The 17,215-nt window shown below is 47.6% G+C and overlaps 1 protein-coding gene and 1 long non-coding RNA gene across 3 annotated transcripts; one reads left to right on the top strand and one right to left on the bottom strand.

Moving 5' to 3' along the window:
- Positions 1 to 1,516: 1,516 nt before the first annotated feature.
- Positions 1,517 to 17,194, top strand: LOC115408312 (myosin-7-like). Its single transcript, XM_030118997.1, has 44 exons — positions 1,517 to 1,588; positions 1,722 to 1,865; positions 1,946 to 2,102; positions 2,811 to 2,838; positions 3,492 to 3,609; positions 3,686 to 3,778; positions 3,871 to 3,934; positions 4,203 to 4,301; positions 4,530 to 4,633; positions 4,709 to 4,847; positions 4,927 to 5,045; positions 5,210 to 5,359; positions 5,609 to 5,779; positions 5,848 to 6,027; positions 6,391 to 6,523; positions 6,630 to 6,706; positions 7,363 to 7,450; positions 8,907 to 9,024; positions 9,119 to 9,242; positions 9,319 to 9,455; positions 9,643 to 9,813; positions 9,883 to 9,967; positions 10,052 to 10,294; positions 10,384 to 10,560; positions 11,192 to 11,337; positions 11,474 to 11,564; positions 11,697 to 11,854; positions 11,950 to 12,181; positions 12,276 to 12,402; positions 12,536 to 12,654; positions 13,002 to 13,198; positions 13,295 to 13,478; positions 13,567 to 13,732; positions 14,073 to 14,197; positions 14,267 to 14,382; positions 14,487 to 14,673; positions 14,775 to 14,984; positions 15,121 to 15,246; positions 15,420 to 15,510; positions 15,591 to 15,670; positions 15,785 to 15,889; positions 15,990 to 16,085; positions 16,194 to 16,337; positions 16,424 to 17,194. The coding sequence occupies exons 2-44, from the start codon at positions 1,755 to 1,757 to the stop codon at positions 16,433 to 16,435; spliced, it is 5,598 nt and encodes a 1,865-aa protein (XP_029974857.1). The 5' UTR covers positions 1,517 to 1,588; positions 1,722 to 1,754; the 3' UTR covers positions 16,436 to 17,194.
- On the bottom strand, positions 12,176 to 16,093 carry LOC115408319 (uncharacterized). 2 transcript variants are annotated; one of them, XR_003933764.1, is made up of 6 exons: positions 15,970 to 16,093; positions 15,401 to 15,628; positions 15,100 to 15,271; positions 14,477 to 15,012; positions 14,249 to 14,377; positions 12,176 to 14,149 (listed from the first exon to the last, which is right to left on the bottom strand). It is a non-coding gene; the product is annotated as an uncharacterized LOC115408319 (long non-coding RNA). The 2 variants fall into 2 exon arrangements; XR_003933765.1 differs by having other exon boundaries at positions 12,176 to 14,146.
- Positions 17,195 to 17,215: the final 21 nt, after the last annotated feature.

Genomic DNA, 17,215 nt, shown 5'->3' with positions numbered 1-17,215 from the left:
ACCCAACCAGTCATATAAATTCTGAGTCTGGTTCTGCACCGTCTCATATTTCTCACTCACGTGGGATTGTTGACTTTTTCTCTGTAAACGTGCCTGAAATGACGATAAAATTCAGGTACAACGTCATCTACCAGATGAAATGGTCTTTATACTGAGTACAACTAAGATAAAAATGTCTGCTTTATGCAGCAAGGTGTTGGAATGCGAAGACAGAAGCAGCATTTGGACTTAAATTTTGAAACTCTTTGTCACTTAAAAATCAATCTTCTGTCATCGTTTTTTGCAGAGTTAGATTTTGATCAGGCAAGTTGAGTTGCAGATGTCAGATGTCAACAAGTTGGTCGACAACTTGATATCGTAAGAATTTCATATAATGTATTCAAACTTCAACCATTTTCTCCTGTGCACAGGACACAGTTTCTTATCTGGATCTATTTACACTTCAACTCATGATTAAGACTCTAAAATATAACAAGTGTTGGAAGCAACTGATTATAATGATATCAAATAATGTAACTCCATTATTACTATGATAAGATATATAAGATACTATTTTTTTACTTCACTTCTTTTATTTAGCACAATTTAACACAATCGTCATTCTTTGCATGAGGTGAAATTTAACATCAAATGAATATTTTTTCAGTAGCCATAGGTCCACTTTACCAGTGGCAGAAATTCTCTGTCACAGTTTGCTCACCTGAATGTGGCGAGGATGAAATTTGACCACAGTCCCGGCTCTAAACTGAATACATCAAGTCAAAATCTCAAAAAATTAAAAACTGGAAAATTGATGGTCTATCCCATATGCATACAAAGAGATTAAAGATCCACACAGACACAACGAGAATGAAAAGAAGTGGAGAAATTACAAGAACAACAGAAAAACTGAATGTGAACAGACTGAAGATGCTTTCAAAATGACAGAAAGTGAACCATATAAAACAGGTGTTGCGTGTTTGTGTGTGTTTGTGTGTGTGTAGATGTCTCGTTTCCTGGACATGGCGGAGTTTGGAGACGCTGCTCGCTTCCTTCGCCTCTCCAACTTGGAGCATCTCGCCGCTAAAGCTCTGGCCTTCGACGGTAACTTAGAACAGCTTGTGTTTTGTATCAGAGCTGTGAAATAAACCCCTCACGCTAAAATATTCCACAGTGAATGATCAGATCTCATGAACTGCCTCCAAGTTAAACTGACGGCTGGTTTTATCTCCGTAGTCAAATAGAGCTCAGGTCTTGTTCGCCATGTGGTTATCAAGCTAGCACAGCTGGACTTCCGGTCTCTGAGTTCTCCTCTGAAAGAACTGACCTGAAACAACTGATAAATATTGAGATAAAAGCGTTAAGAAAGAAAATGCATGATATATAAAACCAGAACTCATGTAATGTGGTACATATTGTAAAAACCAGGTCATTATAGAATGCTCTGTCATAATTTTTTCGTTATTTCAAACAAACACAAGTCAACTGTCAAAATAATCCTTTAGGCACCAAGCGAGTGTGGATGCCTGATGAGGTGGAGGCGTACGTGGAGGTGGAGGTCAGAGAACTTAATGGAGACAAAACCACTGTGGAGACCAAGGATGGGCGGGTCAGTCAACAAATTAACCCTCAATGTTCAGTCCTACGCTGATCATCTGACGATTTTTGACACTTCCTTTCAGATTCGAGTCCTTTTCAGAGAAAGTTTCCTTCATCCTCTCTGCTCCATGTTTCTGTTTCAGTTTCTGATTGCGAAGGAGAGCGACTTACAGCCGATGAACCCTCCGAAGTTCGACATGATCGAGGACATGGCCATGCTGACCCACCTGAACGAGGCGTCGGTGCTCTTCAACCTGAAGAGGAGATACAGCATTTGGATGATCTACGTGAGGACCTGAAGCTCTGCGTGCTTTCCGATCTTCGTCCACCTCTCTTTCACATTGCCTTTATTATTACTTTTTTTTAGACGTACTCTGGACTCTTCTGCGTCACCGTCAACCCCTACAAATGGCTTCCAGTCTACTCCCAGGATGTCATCACCGCCTACAAAGGGAGGCGTCGCAGGGAGACTCCACCTCACATTTACGCCGTTGCCGACAATGCATACACCGACTTGCTGCAGAGTGAGTCTGACTCTGAGGATTTCAGATCCAGGCCAGAGGGTCTCAATACACTACAACAATTCAGACAAACCAGGACCAAATTCTAGTGATGTTGGTCATGAGACTTTGAGCACCAAAGTGCTTTCCCCTCACTCTGATCAACAAGCTAGAATAATATTGATGAAATAGGAAGCACAAAAGCAGGTCTCCGCAGACTTTGAACCACTGTGTGACGGACAGTCAACAGCTCTCATCACGATTAAACCTACAAGAAGAAAAGTTTCAAATGAGGTAAAATCCAAACAGATCCAGTTCAAAGGCAACCTGGGAGTCTTCTGAAGCAAACTGAAGACATGTCTGACTGAATGAGATGAACCGGGGGTTAAAAGACAAGTAACTCGTGTCCTAGCCTGTTTACACAACATTTTCAAGTGAAAAAGCTATAGTTTTGTTGTGTTTTATTTGACACTGGTGCTCAAAGCCACTGAAAACACAAATTTTTGAGAACAGCTCCCAAAGTTGAACTTTAAAAAAAAAAACGCTCTGACTGTATGTCACTTTTAACTCTGATACTGTTGATGCCTTTATGTGGATGATGCACTGATTTACCGCCTCTGATCATCAGCTCAGACTCACACATCCAAACACTGTTGTTGTTTTATCGGGTGAACCCGACGTCTCACGAGAGGATGGTTCCGTAAAAAATGTGCCTGTTTGGTTTTTTCACAGATCGAGAGAATCAGTCGATGCTCATCACGTAAGTCAACCAAGACACAAACTGCTTGGACAGATAGAGTTGCAGAGCTGCTGTCTTCTTCCATCCTGCCAATCCACTGTCAGCTTTAGCATTAACTCTACCGCAAGCAGTTTTCACCTGTTTTGTATTGAGGGACATTAACACTGGACTAACCTTTCGCTCCTGACAGAAAAATGAAAGATTTCTTGCTCTTGCTCAAGAACGATTCATTCACAGCATAGACTGCAGTGTGTGCTGTCCACTGATGAATTTAACAACATTTCTCTAATCAAAGTTTACATTTACTCCACCATCATCTGGATCACATGTGGAGACACTTTTTATTTCCTACAAACAATCAATACTGAGAAGTGCTTACAAAATGCTGCTCTACATGCATACATAGGTGGTTTTTATTACTTACTTTAGAAAAATACATTGTTTTAAGGGTTTCTGCTGTTTCCATGGAAATGGATATTGTTATCAAAATGTTGCAGTTCAAGTGCCAAACTATACTGAAATAAGCCGCGATGCATTTTCACGTGAAATGTTGTTCAAACAGGGTCTAACACACATCATGTCACTGTAATGACTGCACTTCTAAAGCTTAGCACAGGTGTGTGTGCACCTGCTTTTCCACTTGTGTCATTAACGTTTGTATGTCGTCTCGTCAGCGGTGAGTCTGGCGCCGGGAAAACCGTCAACACCAAGCGGGTCATTCAGTACTTCGCCATCATCGCTGCTCTGGGAGAAAACATCAAGAAAGGAGTAAATATGTTTGAATTTTACAGTGTTGTCTCAGGATACAGTAATATCTGACATAAAATCATGAGTCTGTGGCCTCTCTCTGTCTCTCTGTCTGTCTCAGGGCTCTTTAGAGGACCAGATTATTGAAGCCAATCCGGCCATGGAGGCGTTCGGCAATGCCAAAACCATCCGCAACGACAACTCCTCCCGCTTTGTGAGTTCACTGAGGCCTACGTTTATTTTTTACTTGATTGCACTTCACAATCCGGAGGGTAATGCTCAGAGTTTACTCGACTCACTTCACAGGGAAAGTTCATCAGGATTCACTTCGGGACGACGGGCAGGTTGGCGTCCGCTGACATCGACATCTGTGAGTTATGCTGACATTTCTAGTCTATGTAGGTGAGTGCTGACATTACTCAGTCAGAGTTACATGAATATATGAGTTTGGTTTAGCTGTCATGCAGTTACCTGCCACTAGTCGGCACTACTGTGCTGTTGGACTGCAGTGATCTTCACTACAGGAGCCATGGTGGTGGTGACCCTCAGGAGACCCTCCAATGACAGGAGGAGGCCTGGCGAAGTTCACATCCACCAGTTTATGAGTTTTTAACTAGTTTTTTCATTTGTGTGGTCAGATCTTCTAGAAAAATCCAGAGTGGTGTTCCAGCAGCCAGGAGAGAGAAGCTACCACATCTACTACCAGATCCTGTCCAATCACAAGCCAGAGCTGCAAGGTGACCACACCCACCTCTGTAAACTGTTCATAAGGTGGAGTTGTCCTGTAATGAATTGGATCATCAGCCGAGTGAATAGAAAATAGAAAAACACAAGCATGCTTTGAATTTGTTCTTGCGTAAAAAAGACTAACAGTGTGACACTGAATGAAAAACTAGGCACACTCTGCCTGTGGCGTTCATGGCCTGTGGTTATTTACAGTACTCAGAGATGACCGTGTGTTGCAGACATGCTGCTGGTGACCACGAACCCGTACGACTACCACGTCTGCTCGCAGGGCGTCACCACGGTGGAGAGCATCAACGATGGAGAGGAGCTGAAGCTCACCGACGTGAGGACCTGCACCGCCACATCCCCCCTCCTGCTCGTTACGCTCTGTAATCCGTCCTCTTCGCTCTGTCTCCAGCACGCCATGGACACGCTGGGCTTCACTCCGGAGGAGAAGTACGGCTGCTACAAGATCGTTGGCGCCATCATGCACTTTGGGAACATGAAGTTTAAGAAGCGACAGCGGGAGGAGCAAGCCGAGGCTGACGGCACAGAGAGTACGACTCCATCACTGTCTGAGACTCGAACGTCTGTAAGACCTCTATTCCGAGACGTCTAAACTGTCTGTGTCTGCAGGTGTGGATAAAGCAGCTTATCTGATGGGGATCAGCTCAGCAGACCTGATAAAGGGGCTCCTGAACCCCAGAGTCAAAGTGGGCAATGAGTACATTGTGAAAGGACAGACAGTGGAACAGGTAGACTATGAATAATCAGCAAAATCAACAAACACATAGACCGCCCAACCAACCAACCTGCATTCACCATGAGTTCATCACCGTGTGTGTGTGTGCGTGTGTGTGTGTGTGTGTGTGTGTGTGTGTGTGTGTGTGTGTGTGTGTGTGTGTGTGTGTGTGTGCAGGTGAACTTTGCTGTGGCGGCTCTGGCTAAAGCCACCTATGACCGGATGTTCAAGTGGTTGGTGAGCCGGATCAACATGTCTCTGTACACCTCACTGCCTCGGCAGTACTTCATCGGAGTCCTCGACATTGCCGGTTTCGAGATCTTTGAGGTGAGGATAAAGAATGGACGCATCCAAATTTACACTTCACTTCAAAAGAAATTAAAAAAAAAATTATTAGCTTCTGTTTAAGTTTGAGAGGGTGACTCAGGCACTTACTATTATAAATAAATATCTATCTGGTGCAGGACGGTGACCACCACGAATCATGATAATCTGTCCATTTTGGGGTTGAAAGGGTTCTGGGATATCCTGGGATGACTCACATCTAACAAACCTCCTGCTTGTCTCTTTCTGCAGTTTAACAGCTTCGAGCAGCTTTGCATCAACTTCACCAACGAGAAGCTGCAGCAGTACTTCAACCACCACATGTTCATCCTGGAGCAGGAGGAGTACAAGACCGAGGGCATCGAATGGACCTTCATCGACTTCGGTCTGGACCTTCAGGCCTGCATCGACCTCATTGAGAGGGTGAGTCCGAGCAGACGGCAACGTGAGCAGAGAAGGTTTCACGCACTGATGTGTGTTTGTGTGTCCAGCCCATGGGAATCCTGTCCATCATGGAGGAAGAGTGTATGTTTCCCAAAGCCACTGATCAGAGTTTTAAAACCAAACTCTACGATAATCATCTGGGGAAGTCGCCCAACTTTCAACGGCCAAGGATCGACAAGAAACGCAAATACGAGGCACACTTTGAGGTGGTGCACTATGCCGGAGTGGTGAGTACCAACAAGGGAAAACAGTACTTTCTATCATTAAAGAATTTCAAATAACTATATAAGGGATTCATTGCAGCTCAATGAGAAAAATACGATAGATAGATAAATATTAAAACTGCTCAATTTCTAAAAATTAAAACTATAAAACTGTATATATTTTCAACAAAAACCTATTAATCTGTATCATAATAGAAAAACTCTGATTATGTCTGGTCAACAGTGGTCTTAGGATGAATCCCTGAGGAACACCTGAGTCATGACATTTATATTACTTGACTTAAGGGAGAATTTTTCCTGTAGAATCAATCATTTGGTTAGTGTTCGTTAGGAGTCTGAAGCTAACACGTCCTGCCATGCTTTCAGGTGCCGTACAACATCACCGGCTGGCTCGACAAAAACAGAGATCCCTTGAATGAGACAGTGGTGGCGCTCTTCCAGAAGTCCTCCAACAAGCTCATGGCTGGACTCTTTGAGAACTACATCAGCTCTGACATGGGTGAGGACATGACCGCGCGCGCGTGTGTGTGTATGTGTGTGTGTGTGTGTGTGTGTGTGTGTGTGTGTGTGCGTGCTCACTGACCACTTTTGTGTTGCCATTTCAGCATCTGATCCGAAATCTGAAACCAGACACAGGAAGAAGAAAGCAGCTTCTTTCCAAACAGTGTCACAACTTCACAAAGTGAGTCACATCGACCACCTGAAGTCAGACAGCAAATATATATTTAGAGTTTTATCTAAGATTTCAAAGACCGTGATACTCTTTATTCATTCTATTTCAACGCAGTTACAATTTTATTGCATACAATGTGTGTGATAAAGTTAGATTTTGGAAATATCTGCAAAAACTGGAAATTTTATAACTTAATTTATTACAGTTATCAACAAAACAACCATAAGCTATGATTATTGGATCTTTTCTTGTTTCTTTTTTTTTTTTATTTTTTTTTATAGCAAACAGACATTTAAGGTGCTTTCAAACTGTGAGGAAATACTGAGTTAACAGTCTGAAGACCACGTTACAAATCCATTAAAAAAATCCTGAGATTATCATAAACAATGAAAATAGTCATTGTAAGAGCTACAAAAATCCCTGTAAAATGCGACTTGTTATTTATCGGATTGTATTTGAACATCTGTATCCATGTGATATTGAGTTTCATTGGACCTAAAGCTCTGATAACTGAATACTGAATGTAGAGTAACGCCACTACGCCACTACGGCTGGCTTCATATGTTCTTGGTGTCATAAGACGTCACTGAAAGCAGTGTCAGGGTTCATTTTCAGCCTGCGGTATAACACACTCACTCTCACAGTGTATTCTCATTTAATTCCAGGAAAATCTGAACAAACTAATGGCGAACCTGCGCAGCACTCAGCCTCACTTTGTCCGCTGTATCATCCCAAATGAGTCCAAGATCCCAGGTAAGAACAGGACCGCATGGAAATCCTGTTAGTAGACCTCGAAAAAATGGAAATCATCTGTCACTGGGTCATCAGGGATTAGGATTAGGTAGGGTCAGGGTCATCATCATAAATGAGGTTAAATGCCTCCTAATGACGTTTCCCGGTGGGAGCAAAAATTTAAAAAAAAAAAAAAAACTAAGGGCCCCAAGATGGAGCCTAAGGTCAAGCCAGTGTCTTTATGGCACCTGAACAACATGTATCCATAATAAAATCAAATTTTCAACCTGAGAGATCGAAAACTGAACCATTTGAAGACAGTTGCAAGAGAAAATGATGAGAGAGGATCGGTACTGAATTTGGTACTTTTATCGATCGAATTCTGTCGGTACTACTGAGCAACAATTCACATAAAATTAAACGGTACCTTATTTTGGTACATAAATCCATCCCTGTGACTGTGAGAGAGTGTAAGAGTAGGTAATTTTCCATACTGGACCTGAATGCAGCATTGCATGCACAAGAACGTAATGACATCAGTAGCTAGCATGTCAACAAAGCAAGTGTGATTAGAAAGCATTTGAAAGTATGTCTCTACTTTTCAAAATGCTACACAGATTACACTTGCTGCAGTGGGAATACTTCTAATCTTAAGAAGCACCTGGTGAAGCACAAGGTTTTTGTCAAGGCTGAGGAGTGAACAGCCTCAGGTCTAAGGCTACAACTCCTGCATTTGGCACCATTAGCACGCTAGCAGCCATTAACATGCTAGCATTGATTGTCATGCTAGCATCCATTAGCATGCAGCTAGCAACAAATGAACATTTATTACCACATAAACGCACACAAAAGGACTGTAAACTGCTACCGTTGAGTATCGGTACCTTATTGGTTCAAATGTGAGAAGTACCCGTCTCTACTGACCAGTCAGCTAAGTCTGTTTAGAATTATGAGAAAATATAACGCAACAAAGTCCAAAAGGCACTTCAGATCTGCTTCAAATTCAAATGAAGAAAAACAATTTTATCTACAGTTTTGCTCGCACGTAGACAACTGGATACCAGTGTGCTGCTATTGAAGTCATTAGGATCTAAATTGCTCCTTTTCTGGAGATTTCTGCTGTTTTAAATGCCAAGGAAAATGTCCCTGTTTGAATAGCATAATTCACAATCCTTAAAAGCATGTCCATAAAACTTTTATAAATATTTGGGAATAGGAGCCCAAAGATAAGTGGTTGTGTTTATTTGGGAGAAAACTCTGTCTACCAACTGTCTGAGCAGCAACACCAACCAAATGGTCCACTATTTCTATAAGTGACAGCAAACTGTCAACGTTATCTGAACAGTTTGGTCCATTTGGTCTGCAGGTTCTTCACAAGAGAATTTGTTCTCATGTACAAGTCCACCTGACCGAGTCTGAGCTTTATTATGTTGTATAAAAGCAGCGTTCTGAATAAAAGCCTTCCTGTCTCTCGCAGGTTACATCGATCCATTCCTGGTTCTCCATCAGCTGCGCTGTAACGGGGTCCTGGAGGGAATCAGGATCTGCAGGAAGGGTTTCCCCAACCGGATCCTCTACGCCGAGTTCAAACAGCGGTGCGTTCCACTTCACTCATGCAGCTCACTCGACTTTACAAAGTACCTGGTGAAGTAACTTTCTTAAAGCGGTCCCTGCTCCTGCCCTGCTCAGGTACCGCATCCTGAACCCCAGTGCGATCCCCGAGGACTCCTTCGTGGACAGTAAGAAGGCCGTGGAGAAACTGTTGGGATCTCTGGAGATCGATCACTCTCAGTACAAGTTCGGACACACAAAGGTAAAGCAAACACACTCAACGGGGGAGTAAGCAGTCCTTATTAAACACCTGCCTGCTCCTCCTGCTCCTCCCGCAGGTCTTCTTCAAGGCGGGGCTGCTGGGCCTCCTGGAGGACATGAGGGACGAGCGTCTGTCTCAGATTCTGACCACGGTTCAGGCCATGTGCCGTGGGAAACTGATGAGGGTGGAGAGAGAGAAGATGCTGATCCGCAGGTCAGAACCTCCTCCACCTCCTCGGTGTAACTCCTCCCCGACACTCCCCCACCTCCTAACCCAACCTCCCCCACCTCCTCCCTGATCCTCCTCCACCTCAGTGATCCCTCGTGTCCCTTTGAAGAGGTGGTGGACCTCATGTTGAGCCTCCCGAAGGTCAGACAGGTATAATGTGTGGTCCTCACAGGGAGGCCGTGATTCTGATCCAGTTCAACCTGCGAGCCTACTTCACGGTGCGGACGTGGCCCTGGATGATGCTCTTCTACAAGCTCCGCCCCCTGCTGAGGAGCGCCCAGGTGGAGAAGGAGCTCGCCGCCCTCAAACAGGACTTCGCCAAACTGAAGGAGGCCTTCGACAGGTGCGCCCGAGCGTCTGTACCTCACTCGGAGGTGTGATGTTTGATTCTCACCGAGGTTCCTGTGGTCAGGTCGGAGGTGAAGCGGCGGGAGGCCGAGGAGCGGCAGGTGGTCCTGGTTCAGGAGAAGAATGACCTGGCTCTGCAGCTCCAAGCTGTAAGTCGTTTTTAAAGAAGCAGCTCTGAGCTGCCAGCTGGTAACGCCACACCTTTGTCCTCACCTCCTCCGTTTGACCTGCAGGAGCAGGACAACCTGGCGGACGCCGAGGACCGCTGCAACCAGCTGATCCAGTCCAAGATCTCTCTGGAGTCCAAGCTGAAGGAGACCCAGGAGCGGCTGGAGGACGAGGAGGAGATGAGCGCCACGCTGACCTCCAAGAAGAGGCAGCTGGAGGACGAGGTGGTGGCGCTGAAAAGGGACGTGGACGACCTGGAGATCACGCTGGCCAAGGTGGAGAAGGAGCGGCACGGCGTGGAGAACAAGGTGAGTCTCAGAGTCCTGGAGGTCCAGAGAGTGAGACGAGGTGGAGGCTCCTGTGCTTCATCCGGGCGACTCGTCCTTCTGCCCCTCAGGTGAAGAATCTGTCGCAAGAGATGAGCGTCTTGGATGAATCCATCGCCGCTCTCACACGGGAGAAAGCCGCACTGCAGGAGGCTCATCAGCAGGCGCTCAGCGACCTTCAGGCGCAGGAGGACAAGGTCAACATGCTCGCCAAGGCCAAGACCCGTCTGGAGCAGCAGGTTGACGACGTAAGAACACCTCAGACACACATCGTGTGACCTGACATATGACAGGTGGAGGTAGCACATATAGCATCATGACTCACCTCTCCGTCTGCCCTCAGTCTGGACTGGCAGGCTCAGGTCACATAGTAAATAGTTCCTCTGTATATGTGCAAGTAGATGCACAGTAGCAACAATGCTTAATGTCCGTACGAATGTCTGTGTTCTCTCATTGTTAGTGTTTACAGCGTATTGTTGTTTACACTTGTGTGTCTAACTTCATTACAAAAACAACAGTACTTACATGTGGTCAGACATGCTAATTACATAATATTCAGAATTTTCTGCCAATGCCATGGAAATCAACATGATTTTCAAAACATTGCAGTGAAAAGGTGAAACTTTTCTGAAACGAAAACGGGGCTTCCGTGGCTAGCCAATTATTGGAGAAAAGGTTTCTCACATGGTCTAAAGGTTTCCATGTAAATGTCAGCTGTTCACAGCTGTTTCACAGATAACAGGAGTAGAACAGAGGAGGTTCCTTCAGGAACTCAGCTCCTGTGATGTTTGAGCGTGTGCAGTAGTATAGAGAGCATACTGAGGGATGAGTGTTCCGTCAGTACAACTCCTCCACCCTGCTGTGTGGCGCCCCCTGCAGGTGGAAGGCTCCCTGGAGCAGGAGAAGAAGGCGCGGGTGGAGATGGAACGTGCCAAGCGGAAACTGGAGGGAGACCTGAAGCTGTCCATGGACTCCGTGAGAGATCTGGAGAGCCAGAAGGACGAGCTGGAGGACCGGCTGAAGAAGTACGAGACCTCCCGAAGGAGGAGTCGCAGGGGGGGAGCTCACTGAGGAGGGGCACTCACACTGTGTGTGTGTGTGTGTGTGTGTGTGTGTGTGTGTGTGTGTGTGTGTGTGTGTGTGTGTGTGTGTGGTGTGTAGGAAAGACTTTGAGATGAGCCAGTTTCAGTCCAAACTGGAGGACGAACAGAGTTTGCTGGCACAACTTCAAAAGAAGATCAAAGAGCTTCAGGTGAGTCTCAATCAAACATGAAACTCCTCCTCCTGCTCCTCCTCCTGCTGCTGCTCCTCCTCCTCTTCCTCTTCCTCCTTCTTCATCGGACTATTCCTTCTCCTCATCATGCTCTTCCTTCTGCTCCTGCAGACCCGGATCGAGGAGCTGGAGGAGGCGCTGGAGGCGGAGCGGGCGTGGCGTTCCAAGGCGGAGCGTCAGAGGAACGACATCGCCCGAGAGCTGGAGGAGCTGGGGGAGAAGCTGGAGGAGGCCGGAGGAGCGTCGGCGGCTCAGATCGCCCTCAACAGGTGAGTGTGAATACTGCAGGTCTGACAGATCTGAAGTAGACCGGTCACTGAACGTAGAGAGAGACTCTCTGAACCCTGACTTCCACCCGGAACAGGAAGCGAGAGGCCGACTTCCTGAAGATGCGCCGGGAGCTGGAGGAGGCGGGGCTTCATCACGAGGCCACGGCGGCCTCCCTGAGGAAGAAGCACTCGGACACGGTAGCGGAGCTGGGCGAGCAGATCGACGCGCTACACAGAGCCAAGCAGAAGCTGGAGAAGGAGAAGGCCGAGTTCAGGCTGGAGGCCGACGACCTGGCGTGCAACGTGGAGCAGCTGTCCCGGGCCAAGGTACAAAAACACACATGATACATTCATGTTTTGTTTTTGTTGTTGTTTGCTTGCTTGATGTAAATATTCTTTATATGCTTTTGTGTGTGTGTAGGGGGCTGCGGAGAAGATGTGCAGGACTTTTGAGGACCAACTGAATGAAACCAGGAACAGAGCTGAAGAACTGCAAAGACAGCTGACTGAAGTCAACACACAGAAAGCACGAGCGGTCACAGAGTCTGGTAACACACACACACACACACACACACACACACGCACACGCACACGCACACGCACACGCACACGCACACACACACACACACACACACACGCACACAAATACACACTCAAATTCTCTGTCTCTCCTGCTTTCAGCTGAGTACAGTCGTCGTCTTGAGGAGCGTGAGTCCACCATCAGTCAGCTGCAGCGGTCAAAGCTGGGAGTGTGTCAGAGTGTGGAGGGCCTGAAGAGGCAGCTGGAGGAAGAGAGCAAGGTCCCTCCTATTGTCATTCCTCTAATTTCATCCATCCATCCATCCATCCATCTGGAAGAACCCAAAGCCAATCCCAAACCTCATTTCATTGGACTATCATGCATGATCGGATTTAGTGATCCCTCCTCCCATCACTCCTGAATGAAGCCCCAAGATATTCTTCAAGATAGTTCTCCCACTTGGGGAAGGTTCTCCCCCACTACCTGAAGAGGGCATGCCATCCTTTTCATTTCCACTCTGTCCTCAAATTAGAAAGGGGATGATCAGAATCCCAGCCTCGTGATGCCAGGAGGACAATGTCATTTGCGAAAAAAGCAGACAGAGCATGTTGTCTTGTTGCGTTTCAGGCCCGTGTGGCGCTGGCACATGCTGTCCAGGCCTCTCGCCATGACTGCAGCCTCCTCAGAGAGCAGCTAGAGGAAGAGCAGGAGGCCAAAGCGGAGCTGCAGAGGGCGCTGTCCAACAGCACCAGCCAGGTGGTGCAATGGAGGGCGAAATACGAGACGGACGCCGTGCTGAGGATCGAGGAGCTGGAGGACGCAAAGTGAGCCTTTCTGTGTGTTTTGTGTGTGCGCCAGGACTCACTCTGATCGGTGGTGCTGAGACGTCACAGTCTTAATTTTGGTGGTGCCCCCTGCAGGAAGAAGCTGGTGGTGAAGCTTCAGAAGGTGGAAGAAGCGGTGGAAGCGTCTCACGCTAAGTGCTCCTCCCTGGAGAAGACCAAAGTGCGGCTGCAGACGGAGATGGAGGACCTGGTGGTGGAGCTGGAACGCTCCAATGCCTCCGCCCTGGCTCTCGACAAAAAGCAACGCAGCATGGAGCAGGTGGGCCAGATGCAGCAGCTGTGATGCTGATCTGGCTGTTATAAAGGTCGAGGAACTGGAAATGTATGTCTCTATGTGGACATTTCAGCTGCTGAGCAGCTGGAAGCTGAAGTGTGAGGAGAGCCAGTCGGAGCTGGAGTCGTCGCAGAGAGAATCGCGCAGTCTGAGCACTGAACTGTTCAAGCTGAAGAACAGCTACGAGGAATCTCTGGACCACCTGGAGACGGTCCGACGAGAGAACAAGAACCTGCAGGGTACTACCGTCTCCTCTTTACCAGCTCACCTTCATCAACTCATCCTCATCAAATTGTCGTTATCAGTTCATTTTCTGCTTCAGCTCTGTGCCCAACACGTTTGGAAAAGCTGTCACCCTAATCCCTAGATTTCTCTTGCTGCTGGATCTCTCTTAAAACTCATTGGTGCCCTCCAAAGGAAACCTACCCCACACTTAGAAATACAGTATTTTTTAAACAAATTTGACTTTGATACCACTGCAGGAATCAGATTCTTCCAGAGTTTCAGTGATCAGAGGTGAGATGAGCTGAGTGAGACCTCTCACTGAGGCACTGTGTTTGGTTTTGACCGACCCTCCAGAGGAGATCCTGGACCTAACCGATCAGATCGGCCACGGGGGGAAGACGATCCACGAGCTGGAGAGGGTGAAGAAGCTGCTGGACGTAGAGAAGAGCGACATCAGAGCTGCTCTGGAGGAAGCAGAGGTGAGTGAGCACCACGAGCCTGCCATGAACTCGAGTGTCCCGTAACCTCACCGACTGTCCGCCATGCAGGGCTCCCTGGAGCACGAGGAGAGTAAGACCCTGAGGTTCCAGATGGAGCTGCAGCAGATCAGGAGTGACATCGAGCGCAAGATCGCAGAGAAGGACGAAGAGATCGACAACCTGAGGTAACAGCAATAGTTTTAAAAGAGAGGAATGATGAATAAGTGGGTCTGATGGCTTCAAAGGGGAGAGAATCTGACTCAGTTGTCATTCTGGTACCGTCCACCAGGCGGAGCCACCAGCGCTCCCTTGAGACCATGCAGACCAGCTTGGAGGCGGAGGTCCGAAGTCGCAGCGAGGCCGTTCGCCTGAGGAAGAAGATGGAAGCAGACCTGAACGAGATGGAGATCCAGCTGAGTCACGCCAACAGACAGGCGGCGGAGAGCCAAAGAGTCATCAGACACCTGCAGACTCAGGTAGAACCCTCCCGGATCGGGCCCTACCTGACCTACACCTGGTCCCCAGCTCCACCTCATCCCACCTGACCACCGCCCGATCCCACCGCGCTGTGATTCAGGTCAAAGAGCAGCAGGTGGACCTGGAAGATAAAGTCCAGCTGTCCAATCAGCTGAGAGAACAGATCGCTCTGCTGGACCGACGCTGTTCGCTGATGACCGCCGAGGAGGAGGAGCTCCGAGCGGTCCTGGAGCAGAGCGACCGCGCCCGCAGGATGGCCGAACACGAGCTGGTGGAGGTGGCGGAGAGAGTCGAGTATCTCAACACACAGGTGACCGACACACTGTTGTCATGGTTACCTGCTCAACACACACGTAGCACGAGTTTTTTTGTCACGTTCACTTGCGCACAACACAATGGTAGCACAACGCTGTCGTCACGGTTACCTGCTTCTCCTTGTGCCGCAGAACTCCGCGCTGTTTAGCCAGAAGAGGAAGCTGGAGTCGGATCTGTCCGTGCTGACCGGAGAGGTGGACGAGGCCTTGCAGGAGAGCCGCAATGCTGACGACAAAGCCAAGAAGGCCATCACTGATGTTAGTCTCGACCTCTGACCTCTGACTTCTCACGAAAACGAAACAGAAACATTGTATATTGTTGACATGTCGATGTGGTCATAGGCAGGCTTTTGAATTCTTATTGTCGTGTTTTGGTGTTTTTGATGAGTTTTGGACATGATGCTCTTCTTACCGTGACTCTGTTGGATCAGGCGGCTCTCATCGCAGAGGAGCTGAAGAAGGAGCAGGACAGCAGCAGCATGATGGAGAGGATGAAGAGGAACATGGAGTCCACAGTGAAAGGTACCACGACGATTTTTATTTTCCGTTGGCGGATGCTGCAGCAGGTCCTCGTGTTGACCCTCTGAGTGTTCCTGTGTCAGAGCTGCAGGTCAAACTGGACGAGACGGAGCAGATGGCTCTGAAGGGAGGAAAGAAACACATCAGCAAGCTGGAAACCAGAGTGAGACATGTTTGTTTTGCACGCAGTGAGCCGTTCGCCGTAATGATCTGTGATGACCTTCCACCTCTGGGTGTGTGTGTGTGTGTGTGTGTGTGTGTGTGTGTGTGTGTGCAGGTGAGAGAGCTGCAGACGGAGCTGATGGTGGAGCAGAAGAGGAGTGACGAGTATCAGAAAGGAGTGCGTCGATATGAGAGGAGAGTGAAAGAGCTGACCTACCAGGTGAGACCACACACACCTACACACACACACACACACACACACACACACACACACACACACACACACACACACCCTCTAACCTGTGTCCTGTGCTGGTCAGTCGGAGGAGGACAGAAAGACGCTGCTCAGGATGCAGGAGCTGATCGATAAGCTTCAGACCAAAGTGAAGAGCTACAAGAGACAAGCTGAGAGTGCCGTAAGTCCTCACAACTGCTGAGTCAGCACAGACTCAGCGCCGTTCCTCCCATCTATGAACAGACTGTGAACTTACCTCCTCTCTGCTGTTCCTCCATGTGTTAACCAGGAGGAGCAGGTGACCTCCAACACCGTACGTTTCCGCAAAGTGCAACATGAGCTGGACGACGCCGAAGAGCGGGCGGACATCGCCGAGACCACTGTCAACAAGCTGCGGATTCGAACCCGTGAACAGACCACCAAGGTGGCCATGGTATGTAGGGAGGCATGTGTGTAAAGATAACTGTGTTGTTGTTTTTTTGTTGTTTTTTTTATAACCATGTGTGTTTTTGTCCACAGCTGGCAGAGTGATGCGGAGCTGCCTTCTCGGATTGCAGAGTTGTGTTTCGGCTTTTTGTGTGACTTTCTATTGCGGTGAGTTTGAGTCTGAAACGTTTCTGCTGACGAGGAGATGCCCGCTTCCTGTTTCTGCACCCACTTCCTGTTTCTGCCCCGTGACGCTCTGAGCGCGCTCAGTGGGCGGCCTGCGGCTCCACCGCAGCAGAATGGGACTGACTGTCTCTGCAGGTTCAATCTGGCTCATTTTCATGGGAATGGAAACTAAGACTGTAAACGATCAACCGCTTCAACTGTTTACTGTGTACCACTGACTTCTTCTTATTGTGTACTGAAAATGAGAAAGTTTCTTGTCCTGTGTTGATAAGGGTAAGATAGCTGTACAGTATTATGCTAGCTGTGACACATTAGCTGAGCGCTCCGCACTGTGTGGGTCAGAGGAAGATGTAACGCTCTGTAATCTGGATTTGGACTTACATCAATAGGAAGATGCTCTACAATCTGGATGCCAGCCGAAGTTACATTAATCTCCCTCAGTGTAGTTAGTGATCGTAGTGGAGTTTCATTAAATCGGCGAATCACTTTGATAAGAAGGAAAACTTGTTTTTTCATGAATCTGATGACGTCAAAGTGAAGAGAACTCTGATCTGTTTGTAACTTCCATTTTTCAATGTGTAACTATGAAGATCTGCTACTTGTGTAATATGGGAATGCTGTGAATCGGTGTGGTCTGTTTCACTTTTTTTTGAGTGTAATAAATAAAAACCTGGGTGACACACAGTTTGTGTTCTCTTT

This window comes from Salarias fasciatus, chromosome 20 (assembly GCF_902148845.1).
Source record: "Salarias fasciatus chromosome 20, fSalaFa1.1, whole genome shotgun sequence".
Classification (NCBI taxonomy): Eukaryota; Metazoa; Chordata; class Actinopteri; order Blenniiformes; family Blenniidae; genus Salarias; species Salarias fasciatus.
This window is presented reverse-complemented; position numbering and strand designations above follow the sequence as displayed.

Excerpts from the sequence above, each read along its gene's own strand:
- LOC115408312 (XM_030118997.1), top strand. The coding sequence starts at position 1,755 with ATGAACCCTCCGAAGTTCGACATGATCGAGGACATGGCCATGCTGACC. Across the intron at positions 9,814-9,882 it reads CTGAAGGAGGCCTTCGACAG|GTCGGAGGTGAAGCGGCGGG; the intron begins GTGCGCCCGAGC and ends TCCTGTGGTCAG. Across the intron at positions 13,199-13,294 it reads GAGGAGCTGGAGGACGCAAA|GAAGAAGCTGGTGGTGAAGC; the intron begins GTGAGCCTTTCT and ends TGCCCCCTGCAG.